At 37.2% G+C, this 21,387-nt stretch overlaps 1 protein-coding gene across 1 annotated transcript in view; it reads left to right on the plus strand.

Annotated features, from left to right (window-relative positions):
• Positions 1–21,387, plus strand: part of LOC306846468 (low-density lipoprotein receptor-related protein 8-like) — a gene marked incomplete at its 5' end in the record, with an annotated part of 102,368 nt that overhangs the window by 40,788 nt on the left and 40,193 nt on the right. Inside the window, one exon of the mRNA XM_079379888.1 lies at positions 5,411–5,533. Coding sequence (XP_079236014.1) covers positions 5,411–5,533 — 123 coding nt within the window. The remainder of the gene's footprint in view (positions 1–5,410; positions 5,534–21,387) is intronic.

The raw sequence follows: 21,387 nt of genomic DNA on the forward strand, positions 1-21,387 counted from the left end.
TTTCTTTAATTTGGCCCAGATCTAGAATTGACCTAGTTTGTTCCTCAATAACAATAGTTAACAACGTAGCTACTGTAACAAGATTCAAGCTGTACTAACACTCTGTAAATGTTTAGTTTAGTTGAAATTGATTGTATTAAAGGTTAGTTGACACAAAAAAGAGAGATGCAATCATTTACCCACCCTCATTATTTTGCCCATTTTTTATTTAGAAATACAGTAAAAACAGCAATATTGTGGAATATTATAACAAATTTAAATAAATGAATAAAATATATTTGAATATATTTTGAAACGTAATTTATTCTTGTGATGCAAAGCTGAATTGTCAGCATTATTACTCCAGTCTTGAGTGTCACATGATCGCTTAAGAAATATTTCTGTTGGAAACTGGATACATTTGTTTCAGGATTCTTTGATCAAAAGCAAACGTTGTAAAGAACAGCATTCCTTTGAAATCATTTGGAACATTATACATGTCTTAGCTGCTATTTTTGATCAGTTTTATACATCCTTACTGAATAAAAATATTAATTTCTTAAAAGAAAACTCCCAAATATTTGAATGGTAACATACCTTTGCACCTCACTTTCATTGTATCGACAGAAAATATTCTTCAAAATATAATTTTATATATGATTTCAATTAAATTAATGTACTATATTTTAGTTTGATAATGTTTTTATGTACTATTTAGCATTTTTAGGGGATTTTATGATACTAAATTATTTATGAAGTAGTTATAATCCATTTATTACGTTAACTACTTTTTGAGCATAGATCTCAAAATTAATTTTGCAACTGAAACGGTTGTAAATCTTGAATTTTGGAGCACAGACTTAAGTTTAGTTTCTTTTTAAACAGATTATTGCTTAAGTGAACAAAGTTTAAAAAAGCAAACATTTACAAAAATGTTATAGAAGTTCAAGTTTATTGTTATGAAAAATGCACAAAAATATTATTTTCAAATGTTATATAAAATATGTATTTTTCAAAACATTTATTTTACTCTAAAGTTGCATGAAAATCAAAACCATAAATCTAAACAAGTTGTTTTCCAAATTTGAAGTTGATGTGTCAAAAAATTAGTTTAAGTTTTGGGTGCAGTCCCAAACGTTTCCACAAGCTGCAGCCTTAAGGTAAAAGTGACTGCATTAATTTTCCGGCATATGATATTCCTGTGCTCTATTTCCATATAGTAGCACCCCTGACAACAGAAATGACTTGATGAAGTGGGGATCAATTGAATGTGTTTAGAGATTAACAGCGATATTTGACTCTGCTGATTTCAGTGAAGTGGAGTTAAGAAGCTCTTCATCAAATAGCCATCGGCTAAACCAGATGTCTCCTGAGTTCACCGCGACCTTTTCACAGCACTGCGCTCTCTCACCTCACACCTCACTGCATCTACAGCACGAGTGCGAAGTCACATGGGAGCGGAGAAAGGTCCTCTGACCTTGTTATCATTTGTTCCTCACTCACTCTCCTTCTTTCACCTTTTCCCACTTTCCCAGTCATCTCAACTTCATCTTGACAGTACTATTTATCTGCTTTAATGAATATTCTGTCATCATTTTCTGACTCTCATGTGACTTTCTTTCTTCTGTTTATTTCTTCTTGTGTTCCTCAGTAACAATATGTAGTTAGCAACTGAGCTACTGTAACAAGATTCAAGCTGTAAATGCTCTGAGAATGTTTCAATAAGTTAAAATTGATTATATTAAATGGATAGTTGACCCTAAAATGAGAGATGCCATCAGACTGCAGAAGAAAGTTTGGGATGATGCGAGGATGAGTGCAAGATGATGGGTCAGAAAACTGATTAGTAATGTACTTCACAGTGTTGTTTTAATATTTTTTATTTAATAATTCCCATTATTTGTTTTTATTTTAATATTTTCAGTTTTCATTTTAATTTTAGTCCAAGTTTTAGTCATTTTGTTATGTGCTTTTGCTTTTTTAACTAGGTTTTATATTTCTTTTTGGCTTCAATAAGCTTTAATTATTATTTCAGTTTTAGTATTTTAGTCCTTTAACCTAGAAGGCAACATTTATCAATTTGAAGTTTTTAATCTAATATTTTGTCACGCCTGTTTTGGGTTTTGTTTCATGTTCATGTTTTCATGTCTTTTATTTTGATATTTTGCCTTGTTTCCTGTTCTAGTCATGTGATTTCCTTGCCCCTCATGTGATCATATCATGTGCTACTCTTGTCTGTGTGTCATGTTGCGATTGGTTGTCTTAGACATGTGCCTTGTTTCCCATTGGTAGGTTTGTGTCATGTGTTCCTCATTGTTTGATATAAATAGCCCTGATGTTGCCTTTGTCCTTTGTTGAGTATTGATGTTGTAACCCTGCTGTCAGTGAGTCTGTTTATGCCAAGTCAAGTCTGTTCAAGTCAAGTCTCTGTTTTGGATTTCACCTATGAACTTGTTTTGTGTCATTAGCTTGGCAAGTGACATTCTAAAGTCCAACAATGGACCATTTACACAATCTCTTGTGACGCGTTTCATTGGTCATTAGCATCGTCAATATGTTTTTTTTTTTTTTTTTTTAAATATACATTTATAACTCTATCCCCCGGTTTCACAGACAAGGCTTGAGCCTAGTCCTAGACAAAAATGTAGGTATTGTTTCAACTGAAAGAAACTTGCACAGACTGATCTTATTATATATCAGTGCCTTTGTTTTGTCTCAAGATGCACACCAGTAATGTTTTTTTCTAAGCACGTTTGTAAAAATTGCTTAAATGTCCTAATTGAACTATGATCTATTCCTGGCTTAGTCTAAGCCCCGTCTGTGAAACCAGGCCTATAATTTTTGTATTATATTATCTTTGCATCAAATTACAAGAAAATAGTCAACGCTGATGTGAGAAACCTGGGAAATGTGAAAAGAGTCCATTGGAATCAGTTGTGAACTAAGTCATATGTGTTTTTGTGTGTGTGTGTGTGGGTGGCACATGCGGTGAAGAGCGTTCTAAGGGCCGTTCACATAGAAAACGTGAGATGCAGCGCTCAGGAATGGTTTTTTATAAAGCGTAGTGCAGAACAAGAGGGTCTCTCGAGACATGCTTCTGATACGTGATGCAATAATGGAAATAACAGAAAATGGCCTAAATAGAGATATTTCTCTCCAGGCTTTTTTTTTTTTTTTTTTTTAAACAGGTTGTGATAATTGCTTGAAGAAATGTTATATAATTCGGGGTATCTAGACACAGTCACTATGAGTACTCTGCTATGTTGCCATCAAATAAAACATGTGTCATGCCAACTTGCTACTGTAAACAAAAGCTCACAACACTTGCCCCGCCTCCAGGGTTTTCCGATTGGACAGATGAGTGACACTGCATGCAAAAATTTAAATTCTTTTAACTTGACACAGCATCTTAAAAACACTGTGTTCATGTGCAAGATGCTGCAAAAGATGCGAGCACAATGGTCATAAACCTTCATCTAGCGTGTGTTTACATAAAAAAAATTATGGAAAAGTAGCGTACTGGGAAAAAAACGTGTTCCGTGTAAGGGAATGTCAATTTATGGATTTTCACTGTAAATTGTACATCCTTATTCCACTTCAAAAACGGTATTTTACCACAAAATTACATGAAACGTCTATTACAGTTTTTCAACTTAAGCTATATAGCTATATATACATGTTAAATAGTTAACTCACCATTAACCATTTAACATGTTTTTACTGTAGCATTTTTACAGTTTTTTACCATTAAAATCACGATCATTGTTTACAGTGCATGCTAACTTGCTACTATAAACAAAAGCTCGCAATGCTTGCCCCGGAGTCTTCTGATTGGATCGCTGTTAAGTGACATTGATAAGCAGTACTGTGTGTAAAAGTTAAAATTCTTTTAACTTAAATTCTTTTAAGTGCTCGTGTGAGACACTGCAAAAGGTGTGAGATGCAAACGCAACGGTCATACACATCCGTCTAGCATGTGTTCACATAGAAAACTTAATTTATTAATTAATTCACTTCCTCTAGCTGTATAAGCATCTGCTATGCCTTTATACAGACACACACCCTCCAACCTGCACACTCACTGCATTACTGCAATGCAGATCCCGAAAAAAAAAAAAAAAAGCATTTTGGTTGTCATGAAGTGTTATGAAGTGACACTGTTTGTTCTCATTATTTCATAGCCAGGTTGGCTTGAATTCAGTAAAATAATAAAGTCAGGAAAATAAATGACAGCTATTTTGCTTGATGAATGATACTGAGGGTTCGACAAGTACTGCAGTAATAGAAATCACATCTCATTTGATATGTATCGCTCATCTAAATGATGAAACCGATCCAGCGATGAATAATAAATTTACTCGAGAGCAAATTGAGAAAACAGACAGCCTAAACGGAGCTGCCCTTTCTCCCCGATTCTAGAAAGTTTATACAACATGTCCTTGGCCAGGCTAATTTATATAACTTGTTGAGCCATTTTGAATTCTTTCATGATATAAGGCCTGTCAAACGGCCCTGGCAGACTCATTGACTGTGGCCTCTGCAGCCAGAGATGATTTATTTATGCCTGCATTTCTGATACCTCTCAAACTGTAATCTAATATCAACAGACAGCCTGCCAAATGGAGCAGATTGGCCATGACTGTGAAGGAGAGAGGTGGACAGAGCTGCTAAAACGAGGGTCACAGACCCTCTGATCTACCGCCTGACCCCGTTTACTCTCACTTAAAGGGATAGTTCACACAAAAATTACAGTACTGTCATCAGTTACTCACCTTCTGTTATTTTCTTTTTTGCCACACAGGTTTGAAACCAGATTATTATTGTAATATTATGTGCTTGGTACTGTAATGTTTTCTCACCGGTGAATGAGAGATGAGGTAATCTGACGGTGTTGATGCTGTCTCTAATCATGTCACTGTTAGCCTCTGGTCTGCCTGTGCACATTCATGTATTTTGGAGGAGGCGTGGCTTTGGAGACTGATTTTGCAGGGAGAGTGGGATCTTATGCTTTCAAAGCTAGCTTGCTTTTGCTAGCCTCTCCGAAGTCATCTACCCAAACTTTAAAACCATGATTTTTGTCACACATCAACAATTATGGATGGAAACCTGCCATAAAATTGTCTAATGAGTACTGTCAAGTCAGTAATGTCCCAATACGTTCTCTCATTCTGATGTGCATCAGCAGCCAGAAAAGCTCCTGGGTGTATAAATGGGCTTCAAAAAGCAAAAACATGCTGAAAATTGTATTTAAAAATTCGGTTTAGAGATGCCACGCATGTTTAGATCACATTTGCGATCTCACATTTCTCACTATGACAGGCAGCACAGATCTGAGGAACGCAGTGAGATCAACAAAATGATTCGATGCCAGTCGGTTTACTTGCCGCATGTTTCACTCTAACCTGTTCAAACACTTGTTTCTGTTCCACAGCAGTCAAACAGACGTGTCCACCAGAGAAGTTTAACTGCGGAGGGAAGTGTGTGTCGCTGTCCTGGCGGTGTGACGGGGAAAGAGACTGTGAAAACGGTGAAGATGAAGCAGACTGTGCCGCAGGTGAGTCTGCTTTCTTTCCCTCAGATTGTGTTTGATTCTCCGCAGGGAGTTTTGTTCAAGGCTGGGGTGATTAGTTTGAACTTAGTTTCACCCTGATGCTGTGGACCTGCTTCAGTCGTGGCTCTAAAAGGCACAAAGAGGAAAGAGAGATGGTGAATGGTTTATTTCCTGAGCATTGTCTTGTTACGTGTGTGTTATGACTTTTATTGAAACTCTCTCGTACTGGACAATTATGTGTTGGTCGGACAATTGTATTACTAGATAACTACAATTAAGTGTTAATTACAGCATTTAATTTATTTAGCTCTACCCTGGTGTGTAATTATTTTGTTTACAACATGTTTGAGAATTGTAACCAGTCACAGACATGTCTGTTGTGTGCGTGAATGTAATGGTGAGATATTTAAATTAGTCTACAGGCCTATCACTGATGGTCCTAATACGTTCAGTCTGATACACAAGTGTGTTGTACATTTTACTTAAAGGGATAGTTAAAAAAATAAAAATTCTGTCATTAATTACTCACTCTCAAGCCGTTCCGAACCCGTAAGACCGTCGTTCATCTTGGGTACACAAATTAAGATATTTTTGATGAAATCCGAGAGCTTTCTGTCCCTGCAAAGACAGCAATGCAACTGACACATTCAAGGCCCAGAAAGGTAGTAAGGACGTTGTTAAAATAGTCCGTGTGACATCAGTGTTTCGATATTAATTTTATGAAGCTACAAGAATACTTTTTGTGCACAAAGAACACAAAAATAATGATTTTATTCAACAAATCTTTTCTGGGTCAGTCCGTCGCAGTTCACGAGAGTACCATGGCACATGCGTGTGCATAACTCTGCTTGTAAACAAGGCGCATTGCATGTGCGTTCTACGTCTATGTGGTACTCTCATGAATGGCAGACTGACACTGAAGAGAAGAAATTTATATTTTTGTTAAATTTATTCTTTTGCCACTAATGTTAGCTTCTTACTGTCAAGCCCCAGATAAAATAGTAAGCTATTGTAAGGATAAGAATAAATGTAAGGGCGTTATAAGCAGGGCTCGAATTGACGGGGAATGTGGGGGGATGGCATGCCCCTGGTCGAAAAAAATGACGAAAAGCATCCCCTCTGTAAAACCACCATCCCCCTTACCATCCCCTTTGGATTATTAATTTTGTGTAGTAAGTAAAACTTATCATGCACATGAAATGTTAAAATTCTCTACTTACGATCACTTACAAACTAAATAACGGCGATTGGCCAATCAGAACTTGGTACTGTAACAAGCTGCACACAAGCGGAAGCAATTTTGTATTTTTTCGCACAAAATGGTTCAAGCGCAACTTTTGAAGTTCTTTAAAAAAGAAGACAACAGAAAGTATGATTTTTCCTTGATTAGAATTTAAAGACATTCTCCTGACATAATGTATGTGTGACTGTGAGGGACTGTGACTGTGAAAAAAACACATCTTGAGTCCAAAAAGCATTCACTGTGCATGAAGCCCATTAGAATACAGTTAGAATGCCCTTATAATTCCAGCAATGAAACAAAAAATACCCATGTATGAGTTTTTACGTTTTTTATATTCATTGCACAAGCAATGTACTTTTCTGTATATCAGCACATGTGCACAAGGCTGAGAGCACAAATGTGCTATTAGTTTTATACAACAGTGCATAGCAACACGGTGTTTCATTCCGTAAATGAATCAGTTTGATTCGAATGATTCAGTAAGTCATTTATTAAAACAGGGACTTGCTGCCACCAACTGGCGGTTTTATTGTCATATTTATCTATCCATGACGGACCTATACCAGTCAACGTGCCAGCACAAAAACACATTCAGCAAAATATTGTTTAATTATCAATATTGACCAAAATTCCACTATTTCAGGCCCCAGAAGGGGAAAAAAAAATTTAATGAGGCAAATTTTTCATACAATAGAAACCTTTTTAAGAATGAGACCAATTTTGTAATCATTGTGTAAGATTAGCCACATAAATTGAATAGGAAATACGAAAAAATATGAAAATGTAGAGACTCAACTAAGTAGTTAGATTAGATTAGAGCCATATAGATCAAGCTCTGATCAAGCCTAGTGGATAGAGAGTTGGACTTGTAACCCGAAAGTCGTGGGTTTGAGTCTCAGGACCGGCAGAGATTGTAGGTGGGGGGAGTGAATAACCCGCACTCTCTCCACCCTCTGTACCCCCAACTGCTCCCCGGGCACCGCCGCATTGGCTGCCCACTGCTCCGGGTGTGTGTTCACTACTGTGTGTACACTTGGTTGGGTTAAATGCAGAGCACAAATTCCGAGTATGGGTCACCCACCATACTTGGCCACACACTTTTTTTTCTTATGAGTAACAAAATCCTTTTTTCCAAGTTCAAGTTTGACCATAATAATGCAAAAACTGACACTTCAAATGAACATTTCAAAAGTAGTCTTTGATAATGTCTAAATATACAGTATATCCAAATAAAATACCTAATACAAAAGATTATGTCTGAAAACATTGTTCTCAGCAACAAGGATCACACAGGCCTTTATATAGGGCTGTATGCAATGGTATTATAGATGATTTTCTTTCCACCAGATAGCATTAATCTTCCTGCATTGATTATATTTTAAATACTTTTGCTCTATTTGTTACTTAAATATAACATTAATTTGAATAATAAAAATTTTAAATAAGGAAATAAATCAAATAAATAAAAAAATCTAATATTGCTATTATTTTATAGGTAAATAAATTGTCTGTTTTGACTGATGAACAGCATAAGTTTCACCCCAAAATGAACAGCTCCAGATGGTTAAATATGTGTAAACATTCCTCGACACACCAAAACAAAGCATCATCTGTAATTTGAGAATATTTTGGATTCACAAGATATCACTTCAAGAGAGCGGTATGACAAAACTGCAGCATACACATAAATTCATAAAGGCACAGACAGAGTGAATAAGAGATTAATTCTGCAGCATGGACAGCTTCATTTATTGTAATGAGTGTTTGTGAGAAACTCAGGCAGTGAACTTCACGACTCAAACATTTGCGTCAAACTGTGTGAACTTGCAGTGACAGCTTCAGTGATTATTTTCTTGAGTGCTGCAGTGTCGCTTGCATTGAGCATAATTTATTCAGCATTGCAATAATAGTTTATCATGCTGATAAACAGTTCTCAGCCTGTTTTCAATGTGTAGCTAGCTATACAAATGCTACTTTTTAAAACTATAATTATATTGTGATCAGTTTCTTTGGAAGTAATAACAATTATAATTTGTCATAGTTGTTTGTGTTGGTCAGCAAATGTCAAATGATGCCTGTTTATCTTGTATTTACAATTAAAATATATGAATATCATTGCATTATAAAAAACATATCAAATCAAGTGGCATTTATTTGAAAGAAAAGTAAAAGAAAAGCAAAAATTCAGGTTGTTGTTTGGTTGTAAAGAGGTTGAAATGGTAAAATAGTCACACTTTACTTTGTAGACCAATTCTCACTATTAACTAACTATTAACCCTGACTTTTGTGTCAATAAACTCCTAATTTGCTGCTTATTACAGTAATTGTTAGTAAGGTATGAGGTAGGATTAAGGGATCTAAAATATGATCATGCAGAAAAAGGCATTAATAAGTACTAATAAATGGCAAATATGCTCTTTATATGCATGCTAATACGCAAATAGTTAATATTGAGAATTGGTCCCTAAACTAAAGTGCTATTGGAAAATGATAGAAACTCTTCAGAATAGATTTAAGAAGTCTGGTTAGTGGATGGTGTTCGTTGTTAATGTGGGAATACTTGAGAAGGCAATGACATTGTAAAATTTTGATGAAAATAAAAAAGATTATTTGCCTGCATATGCATTTAAATTAATACTCAGTTATTATTTTTTAAGTGTGGGTTAGGTATCCAGAAAGTCTTCGGCTACTGTATAGTAAGCTTAAACTGAATGCTGAGGCTGTGGTATCAAGTGATTATATAGTGAGTAGCAGCGCATGTCCTTGACATCCTCGCCCAAGGTTTCCTTGATAAATTGTGTAGACTCTTGGGTATTGATGTTAGTGGCAGAGCACATGCTCATATGTCATGATGATCATTGAATGTTTCAACACTTCTGGTGGGAGGTGCTTGAGCTCTGCTTATTAAACACGGTTGTTTTACCTCAGCCAATCAGATGTCCCCCCAGACCCCCACTGCGAATCCCGCTGCCCTACTTTTAAGAAGCTGTGGAAATTGACACGTTCTCTAGCTTCCCCTTTCTCTTTATAATAGTATCTCTCCACTGTCAGTCTCACATTAATGGCATCTCACGCTCCCTCCGTTTAGTCTGTTAAAATAAAAAATAGTCTTGCAGCTGCTAAAATATGATCATTTTGAGCTACTCACACATAATAATCATAATAGTAATAATACAATGAATAAAATGACTAAATAAAATGTACTTTTCACAAATACTATAAATATTACTAATGTGGTAACACTTTGCAATAAGGTTCCATTAGTTGATCTAACATGAACTAACAATGAAAAACACACCTAAAACGTTTATTAATCTTAATGTTAATTTCAACATTTGCTAATACATTATTAAAATGAAAAGTTGTGTCTGTTAATATTATTTAATGGAGCGGCACTAACATAAACTAAGAATGAACAGCTGCATTTTTATTAATTAACATTAACAGAGATTAATAAAAATTCAAAATAATTGTAGAAAATGGGTCAAAGTCTGTCTGAACCTACCTAAAAAATTAGTTGAGTTATTGAGTTATTTAAATAATGATTACAGTCAATCCTTTATTTAAACAGCCTTTCCCGAAGTTACATAATCATAGTTTATTTTCCGTAAACATTCAATAATAATTCGTTTCCAGTGTGCATTTTGTGGGGTTAACATAATTTAATGTTTCCTATATGCATGTGTTTTATTTTCTGATTATGATCTGGTCCCTTTAAAGAACAAAGATTTCCTCATTACTAGTCTACATTTGTTAATTGTAATTAACCTGCAGGTCACATCTGTTGACACACTCTGAGGATTTAAGATCATCTAACTGAAAATGGATTAATATGTCAGCATGGCCATTTGTAATTTTATAATGCTTTACAGAAAGGCCATTTAAATAAAGTTTGCTTTTCTAATTACCTTGAAAATGTGCCAAGGATTGGGTTTAATTCATATAACAAATTGAAACCCGAACTAGTGTTCCAGATCATTTCGTTATCTTGTCGGCCCATCTGAAACATTAAAAACTTGTGCAACCTCACAAGATATAAATCACAATGTTAATTGCCCTATTAAGAGCAAATGAAACACCCTCAAACCATTTTTCACTCTGGGGGGATAATAATTCATGGTTGTTAAAAGATTTGGTGAAACACAAAGCCTAATTGATCATAATGCATCTTCTACAAGCAGTCATTTTGGAAAGACGAGTTTGTATGCTTGTATGTTTTCCAAATGATTCCTATCAATCAGCGTCCTCATCAACCGCACAAGTCTTGGCAGCACTGAGCCATTCTTTCCTTCTATAGAGGTAATCATGCTTCTATTTTCATCAAGCTATAAACCGAGAGTCCAGACAATCTCTTACTCAGACTCTTGATCAGTACATTCGTGCCAATGTCACAGTATCGAGCCAGGAGAACCGGAGCCCTGACTCGAAATGATATTTCACCTGGGCCTTGATGATAATTGATTTCCTGCGTTTCTCTGCCAGGTCTGTGCAGTGTAATACACTTCTAATTATCCACCGCTGAAGGCCTCATAACTTGAATCCACTGTGATGATGCTCAGACAGGATATGTCTCAATGCACTAGCACAAAGCGCTCAGTGAATGCATATATTATTCAGTACTGCATTAGTTTAATTTCCTGTTGTTTTGACCTGGAGTGCCATAGAGTGAGGCTTTACCAGCATCCAGTATATGTTTGTTATTTCAATCTTTGACTCATCTGCTTGCCTATGATATGTGCAGTAGTTTGATTCAACATTAACGCTTTCTTATAAAGAGGCTTAAAGGAAATTACACACTTCCTCAGCCATTGCTGGTGTTCACTATTTTCTCAGACAAGCTTTTGCTTGTGTCTAATTTTTGAGTTTATACATCCACTATGGAGGTTCTGTGTGTTTTTATACATTTAACGGAAACTATCCAAAATATGGTAGAAATATAAAAAAAATTGCCATAGAAAATTGAGCTTTTCTGGAGGTGAGTGCTTCAAAATTCCTGTTTGAGATGTGACTTATTTAACATATTTAAGTAATGTTTAAGTAAAGTCCACAGACTTTTAATTATGAATCAAAAATAACTGGAAACGGTATATTTTGTGAATGGTATACTTAACTGAACGAGATATCTGTCAATATATATATATTTACAGGAAGAAATTGTGTGACTAACATTGTTTCTTGGTAAATATGTGGACTTCTGTGTTCATTTGAAACTATTTGTGACCCTGGATCACAAAACCAGTCTTAAGTCGCTGGGGTATATTTGTAGCAATAGCCAAAAACACATTGTATGGGTCAAAATTATAGATTTTTCTTTTATGCCAAAAATCAGTAGGACATTAAGTAAAGATCATGTTCCATGAAGATATTTTGTAAATTACCTTCCTATTGATTAGTAATATATATATTGCTAAGAACTTCATTTGGACAACTTTAAAAGCAGTTTTCTCAATATTTAGATTTTTTTGCACCCTCAGATTCCAGATTTTCAAATAGTTGTCCTATCCTAACAAACCATACATCAATGGAAAGCTTATTTATTCAGCTTTCAGATGATGTATAAATCTCAATTTTGAAAAATTGACCCTTATGACTGGTTTTGTTGTCCAGGGTCACATTTGTGGTGTGATTTTTGGATATTCTGGTAAGATATCAACATGAAGATTAGCTTGTGCTCTCTAAAACTCTTTTCAAACTTTTAACTGCAGAAATGTGTCAGAATGCTATATTATAATCCATTGCATGGACAGTACATATTTACATGTACAACGTTTTCTTATACAGCAGCCTTCCTGTAAATAATGATTGACAGATGTCTCGTTTAATCAGCATTAGATATTTCATTCACAAAATATAGCCGTTTTCATATGTGACCCTGGACCACAAAACCAGTCATAAGTGTCAATTTGTCAAAATTGAGATTTATACATAATCTGAAAGCTGAATAAATAACACAAAACAACTATTTGAAAATCTGGAATCTGAGGGTGCAAAAAATCGAAATATTGAGAAAATCGCCTTTAAAGTTGTCCAAAATGAAGTTCTTAGCAATGCATATTACTAATCAAAAATTAAGTTTTGATATATTTACAGTAGGAAATTTACAAAATATCTTCATGGAACATGATGTTTACTTAATATCCTAATGATTTTTGGCATAAAAAAATCAATAATTTGAACCCATACAGTGTATTTTTGGCTATTACTACAAATATACCCCAGCGACTTAAGACTGGTTTTGTTCTCCAGGGTCACATATCGTCTGACTCTTTGTTGTGTTTTCTGCCTTATTTTGCTTTTATATTTGCCATTTTGCTTATAATTGCTCATTTTATTTTTGGGTTATCTAGCAACTTCTTAAAAACTTAAACGTTAAAAAAAAGTGACAAAAAACCTGCCTCAGAATTCTGTGTAACTTCAGTATCTTCAAGTAATGTTCACCTCAGACCTTGCTCAAATCATGAATCAAAAATCACCAGGAATCTATGGTTTGAATGCTAATTGTCTTCTGGGATTTAGGACTACAAACGTCCCAGCCCTATAAGTTATGCTATGTTATTATTTACATGCATTGAGCAGAAGGTGCAGGTCTCTGACTTATTCCTGGTCATAACTCTTATGACTATAATTCAGTATCCATCATATCCCTCGCTGTACATAAATTAGACTTACATGCACTGTAACAGAAAAATGCTCCTTGCTAGTCATTGATCAAAAACACACTCCGCTGCAGTGTTCTCTTCCTCCTCAGATCCCTGCTAATCATCAGCGTTAGCAAGCAGTGGGTAACTTATTAAAGTCAATCTCTCTTTGGCGTGTGGTTAATTGAGTCTTCCATGTATTGAATTATGCATGATTCTCTTGAGCAGGTTTGATTATCAGCCCCTCTAGAAGCTCAAATTGCTCATCATGTAAAATCACACGCAACATCCTGCATAGCATTTCAAATCTGGTCACAGGCTATGTGCTACGCTAATTACTGTTTACTGACAAACGTCAGCGTTCCGCTTCTGTACCTGATCTATTAGCTGTTCAAAAACACAAAAGATATCTTAGATTATGTTCAGAATACTTGCATACTTCTCACGACATACTGTGCAAGTGTACACTAAATACTGCTTATATAAAATATTTTTCTAAGGTCATCTAAGGCATCTCTGAATTTATGAAAACAACTCTTTTCTATGTGAATCTGTTTCAAAATGTAATTTATTCCTGTGATCAAAGCTGAATTTAGTTTTTGCAGTATTGTTGCATTACTTATATTTGGTTGGGATATATTTTTGAGCGAAAAGGGTCAAATATGTATCCTAATCTGAATCAAATATTTTTTAATTTGATAAATTTTCAAATAAATGTAATACATCTATTTAAATTAGTGCTGTCAAACGATTAATCGCGATTAATCGCATCCAAAATAAAAGTTTTTGTTTACATATGTGTGTACTTTGTATATTTATTATGTTTGTATAAATATACACACATACAGTATATATTTTGTATTTACATGTATATATTTATATTATTATAATTTATATTATATATAAATATATTTAATATATTAACATATCTTTCTGAAATATATACATGCATGTGTGTGTTATTATATATTGCATAATAAATATACACAGTTCACACATATTATGCACACAAAAACTTTTATTTTTGATGCGATTAATCGTGATTAATCATTTGACAGCACTAATTTAAATAAATTTGAATCTGATTAAATATTTATTCTAATCTGAATAAATATTAGAATATAAATATAGTTCTGTCTTGTCCAAAACGGAAGGATTTTGTGTCTGTAAGTGACTAAACTGTTGCATGGAATTACTGAAACATGTTTGGCTCTGCTTTTGAGTACAGTTGTGCCCAAGAGCATAAAAGTTTGTCCGTCTTCCGTCTCCTGGTATATATTGTGATGAGTTGGCTGCCTCCCCCTTATTATAATCACCATCCTGTCCCTTATTCGCCTCTCTACTGTGAGAGAGGAGTAGCGCTGAATCAGCCAGGGCTGGCGGCGTGTGATGAGGTGCACCTGAACCGAATAGAGCCTCTTCACTGCCGCTGTTTATATGCCGAGCGCGCCTCTCCTCGAGAGACCGGTCTCTTCCCCGTGCATGCACGCTGGTGTCCTCGTGGGTCCAGGAGGGGAGCGTAGAGGGAGCTGCCGGACTCGCAGCCCGGACGAAACCGCACCCATGATACAGGCCGACTAGTCCCGTCGAGCGCCGTGGACCAAGAGGTAGACAAAGCCGCTGGAGAACCCACCGTCTCTCGCGCCCCGGACCTCAAAGGGGAGCACGTACGGCCGCCGGACTCTGCCCCTTACCTGGACCCTTCCTCCCAGAACACTGCCCCTCCTTCACAAACCCCCGCAGCACGACGAGGACACCAGATCCCCTGTTTGTTTTGGACACTCTATCCCCTTTGGACACTTTATTATTTCTGTTTAATAAAAGCCTCTCCGAGGCCTGACGCCACACCCACTGTCTGACGTTTGCTCTTCCCGCCACAATATATATTGTTACGACCCTATGGTTTTGCTGTGTTTTGGTCTGTTGGTTTGTGTGTGTCTGCCCAGGTTGCTGCTGATTGGTTCCTGCAGACTCATTGATGTCGTCCTCTGATTGGTCTTCTCTCCCTTTTAAACAGGATGACAGCATTTCCTTTGGAAGGGGGGGAGGCCATTTTGTAAACTATGCTGTCGCTGGTTGACTCTGTTTGTATGCCTAGAGATATTGTTTGTGAGCGAGATTGTTTGGATATTAGTTGGTTGTATAACACTACTCCTGACCCTTGCCTGTTGTGTTATTCTGATCTTGAATTATCCCTTTGAACTTGATGTCTCTCTGTAAATATTTATTGTAAATACTGTAAATAGCTGATGATTGGGAAAGTAAGGAGTCAGACGCCATCTTTTGTTTTTGTAACGTTTGGATTTTTGTTTTGGATTAGGCAGTTAGGTTAGAGAATTGTATTTTTGTTTCTTTATTTTGGTAGGGAATTTAGGGGGTCTAATATTTAGAATGTTTTGTTAATTATTTTGGCACTGTCGGCTCCTGAAAGTGAACTCCCAAATAAAAACTCAAAAGAAGTTGACTGTTCACACTCGTTTTCTTTCCATGTTGTGCTCTACCCCTAGACGGGGCGTAACATGGAAATTGGGGGCTCGTCCTTTCTTGCTAAATTAGTAGCACGTCCATTTTGTCTGTTCCGGGGGGAGATAGTAAGTTATTTTATTCTGTTGTGGTTTCTCTTTGACTGGGATTTTTCTTTTTGTACGGGAGGAATTACGGTAATCAGTATGTCATCCAAATTTGAACTCGATAAATTCACGATCGCACCGACAGTAGAACAATTTGAGAAATGTCGTAAAGACGATTTGTTAGTGATTGCAGATTTCTATGATATAGTTGTACCTCGAAAGGCGTTGAAGAGAGAGATTAAGGAGGCACTGCGCACGGAGCTTGAAAAACACAACATTTTGCCTGGTGAGAGTGTGGTTACAGGTGTTGCAATAACTTCGCTATCTGACGATTTGGAAACTGCGGAGGCAGAATTCAACTCCAAAGATGCGGCTCGCATGGATCCTGTTAATCCTTCTCCGGTAAAAGACCCCTTACTGGCTGTCCGGTTGAAAGAACTGGAAGTGGAACTAAGCCGAAACCAATACCAGAGTCAGCTGTTGCATGTCCGAGCGGTGGAGCTTGAGACACAGCGAGATATCCGGTTGAAAGAGCTGGAGCTCGAATTAAAGTTCGGGCAGGCTAAGCAGTTCCAGTCTCCAGTGTTACGGGGAAATACTCCTGTGCAGACGCCGGTAATCACTTCTCCTTCTCGCCCTGTAATGTCACCCGTGTCTACGGTAAGTCCTGATTTTGATATTAGTAAACAAATTTCATTAGTCCCTACGTTTAGAGAACGTGAAGTTGACACGTATTTCACTGTGTTCGAGCGCATTGCAGCCACGTTAAAGTGGCCGAGAAATATTTGGCCTTTATTGTTGCAGTGTAAACTTGTCGGGAAAGCACAAGAAGTATGTTCGGCATTGACACTTGAACAAAGCATGAGTTATGATTCAGTTAAAGCGGCTGTATTAAGAGCGTACGAACTTGTTCCGGAAGCGTACCGTCAAAAATTTAGGGCTCATGTGAAAAATCCCAGTCAAACGTTTGTGGAGTTTGCACGTGAGAAGGCTACATTGTTTGAGAAATGGTGTGTAGCGAGCAAAGTTACCACTTTTGAGCAGTTAAAAGAGCTAATTTTGATGGAAGAGTTCAAAAACTGCATTTCAGAAAAGGTGGTAGTTTATCTCAACGAACAAAAAGTTTCATCCTTAACTGAAGCTGCTGTTTTTGCAGATGAATTTGTGCTCACGCACAAGGTTGCTTTTCAGTCCTCACGTTTATCACATCGCACTGCTGTGAATCGCAACTATAGTTCTAAGAGTGCAGATGCTGTACCCCCAGATAATCACACAGCTGATCTATCACTGATGTCACGGGAATGTTTTTATTGTCATGAAAGAGGTCATTTGATTGCTACTTGTCCTGTATTACAGAGGAAAAGTCAGAGGAAGACTCAGAATGTATCAAAGTCTGTAGCTTTTGTACGTACTTATTCTCTTGATTCATTACCTTCCATTGATCCTACTTTTGAACCGTTTGTTTGTGAAGGTGTAGTATCATTGTCTGAATCAGATTCAATTTCTAAACCTGTACGTATTCTTCGGGATACGGGTGCTGCACAGACATTTATCTTGGCAGATATACTTCCATTTTCAGCACAGTCTAGTTGTAACTCAGAAGTTCTAGTTCAAGGAATAGAACTTGGTGTTGTAAGAGTTCCTTTGCATACTGTGTACTTGCGTTCAAACATAGTAACTGGTTCAGTTAAAGTGGCAGTACGTAACAAATTACCAGTGAAGGGTATATCTTTAATTCTTGGAAATGATTTGGCTGGAAGTAAAGTTGTTTGTCTTCCTGTGGTTACTGAAGTCCCTAGTGTAGCTGCGAATGATGTGTTAAGTCAAACATTTCCAAACGTATTTCTTTCATGCGTTGTTACTCGTGCCCAAGCACGTAAATTCGACAATGAGATTGATCTCTCTGATTCATTCATGAATTTGAATGTTGGTGGTACTGAAGAGACGTTTGTGGAAGCATGTAGACCCATGCAAAATTTGAAGCTGGAACCTAAGTTCGATTTCCCATTTGACAAGAGACAGCTGATTGAGGCACAAAATGCTGATGATACTTTGAAGTCCTGTTTTTATTCTGCGGTTGACAAAGCTGAGATAGCTGATCAGACCACTGCGTACTTCACTGACGGCGGAGTGCTAATGCGTAAGTGGAGGCCTGAGAACTTAAAGCAAGATTGGAGCTCGGTGTTCCAAGTAGTTGTTCCTAAGCCATATCGAGAACATGTACTGAGTATGGGGCATGACCATGAGTTGTCTGGACATTTGGGTGTTAAGAAGACCTATCATAATCTTCTTAAATATTTTTTCTGGCCTGGAATGAAGTCTGCTGTTAGCCAGTATTGTCGATCGTGCCATGAGTGTCAAGTTGCTGGAAAACCAAACCAGATTATTTCTCCAGCTCCCTTGAAACCCATTCCTGTAATGAGTGAACCATTTCAGAAACTAGTTATTGATTGTGTTGGTCCTTTGCCAAAAACTAAATCTGGTCACTCGTATCTGTTAACGCTGATGTGTTCTGCTACTAGGTTCCCTGAAGCTATTCCTCTACGTTCACTAAGAACTCCGACAATCGTGAAAGCCATAGTGAAGTTCTGTACGACATTTGGTCTTCCGAAATTCATCCAATCCGACCAAGGATCCAACTTTATGTCGAAATTGTTCCGTAAGGTTATGAAAGAGTTGAATATTAAACATTGTACCTCCAGTGCTTACCATCCGCAGTCACAAGGTGTCCTCGAAAGATTCCACCAAACTCTTAAAACTATGATCCGAACTTACTGCCTCCAACATGAGAAAGATTGGGATGAGCAGATTCCTCTTTTGTTGTTCGCTGTTCGCAACACCACTCAGGAATCCCTTGGTTTCACACCGGCTGAGTTAGTCTTCGGACATACCCTTCGTGGTCCATTAAAATTGTTGCAAGAGCAATTACTTTCTGGAGGTCTGACAGGGTTTTCTTCTAAGAGTCTTCTAGATCATGTAAGTTCATTTCGTGAGCGCTTGCATTCAGTGTGGAAGTTAGCACAACAGTCCTTGTCAGCTTCTCAGGCCCGTATGAAGGGTACATTTGATAAAAAGACTGTTCAACGCTCATTTCAAGTAGGCGACCAAATTCTTGTTTTGCTACCTTTGCCTGGCTCTGCACTACAAGCAAAGTTCACCGGGCCATATGTGATTGAAGAAAAGTTGAATGATACTGATTATGTAGTACAGACCCCTGATCGGAAAAGGAAGACCCGTGTTTGTCACATAAACATGCTCAAGTTGTATATTTCTCGTTCTAATTCTAGAAACTCTATCAGTGTTCCTGTTACTTCCGTGACTCCAGTTGTAGTAGCTTCTGTAAATGCAGCTTCTTCTGGTTATTCTCCAAGTATGGATGATCTTAGGTTAGGAAGTGCATGTCTTTCTGGTGCGCGTCTTCAAAACTCTGAAGCTTTAGTAACCCTAGGTTCTAGGCTTTCTCATCTATCTCGATCAGCTCAAAACGAAATTGTACAGTTGGTTGATAAGTATTCATCGCTTTTCTCGGATATACCCACTGTGACTCATGTGCTAATGCATGATATTGATGTTGGTGACCATCGACCCGTTAAACAGAATGCTTATCGGGTAAACCCTGTGAAACGAGAAATCATGAAGAAAGAAACTCAGTATTTGATTGAAAATGGTTTGGCCATCCCCAGTTGTAGTCCTTGGTGTTCCCCGTGTGTGTTGGTCCCAAAAGCTGATGGAACCTCACGTTTCTGTACTGATTACCGAAAGGTTAATCAACTAACCAAGGCAGATTCCTATCCTCTTCCCAGGATGGATGATTGCATTGATCGCATTGGCAGCGCTAAGTTTGTAACAAAGCTAGATCTACTTAAGGGTTATTGGCAGGTGCCACTTACGGAACGTGCTTCGGAGATTTCAGCATTTGCCACATCAGACGCTTTCCTTCAATATAAGATCTTAGCTTTTGGGCTTAAAAATGCCCCAGCGACATTCCAACGTCTAATGAATTACGTCTTGGCTAATGTACAAAACTGTGAAGCATACTTAGACGATGTGGTCTGCTATTCGACTACTTGGAATGATCATTTGAAAACTCTAGAAGAAGTGTTTACCAGATTTCGAGATGCTAATCTAACACTTAATTTAGCAAAATGTGAGTTTTGTCATGCTACTATCACTTATTTAGGCAAAGAAGTTGGTCATGGTGCTGTTCGCCCTGTGGAAGCCAAAGTGCAGGCCATTGTTGACTTTCCTGTGCCTAAAAGCAAAAGAGATCTTAGACGATTTCTTGGGATGACCGGTTACTACCGGAGTTTCTGTAAGAATTTTTCTGTTGTTGTGAAACCCCTCACAGATCTCCTTCGCAAAGATATCAATTTCAAGTGGAATGATAACTGTCAGTGTGCATTTAATTCTTTGAAGAGTCTGTTATGCAGTTCTCCTGTTCTAGCTGCTCCTGACTTCAGTCGGCCTTTCAAGCTTGAAGTGGATGCCAGTGGAAATGGGGCGGGTGCTGTCCTATTACAAGAAGATGACCAAGGAATCGACCATCCCGTATGTTACTACTCAAAAAAATTTAATCGTCATCAAGTAAACTATAGTACTATTGAAAAGGAAGCCCTGGCTCTTTTATTGGCTCTACAGCATTTTGAAGTCTATATTGGTTCTAGTCCACAACCCATTGATGTATACACTGACCATAATCCCCTCGTTTTTCTCCAAAGAATGTGTAACAAAAACCAGAGACTCATGCGTTGGGCCCTCGTCTGTCAGAGCTTTAATTTGCAAATCCATTACAAGAAGGGTGCTGACAACGTGATAGCAGATTCTCTGTCTAGGTGTTAATTGTAAACTATGTAAAACATGTTTACTCTTATGTGTGGGGGTGTTACGACCCTATGGTTTTGCTGTGTTTTGGTCTGTTGGTTTGTGTGTGTCTGCCCAGGTTGCTGCTGATTGGTTCCTGCAGACTCATTGATGTCGTCCTCTGATTGGTCTTCTCTCCCTTTTAAACAGGATGACAGCATTTCCTTTGGAAGGGGGGGAGGCCATTTTGTAAACTATGCTGTCGCTGGTTGACTCTGTTTGTATGCCTAGAGATATTGTTTGTGAGCGAGATTGTTTGGATATTAGTTGGTTGTATAACACTACTCCTGACCCTTGCCTGTTGTGTTATTCTGATCTTGAATTATCCCTTTGAACTTGATGTCTCTCTGTAAATATTTATTGTAAATACTGTAAATAGCTGATGATTGGGAAAGTAAGGAGTCAGACGCCATCTTTTGTTTTTGTAACGTTTGGATTTTTGTTTTGGATTAGGCAGTTAGGTTAGAGAATTGTATTTTTGTTTCTTTATTTTGGTAGGGAATTTAGGGGGTCTAATATTTAGAATGTTTTGTTAATTATTTTGGC

This window comes from Barbus barbus (assembly GCF_936440315.1).
Source record: "Barbus barbus genome assembly, chromosome: 26".
In the NCBI taxonomy this organism is placed as follows: domain Eukaryota; kingdom Metazoa; phylum Chordata; class Actinopteri; order Cypriniformes; family Cyprinidae; genus Barbus; species Barbus barbus.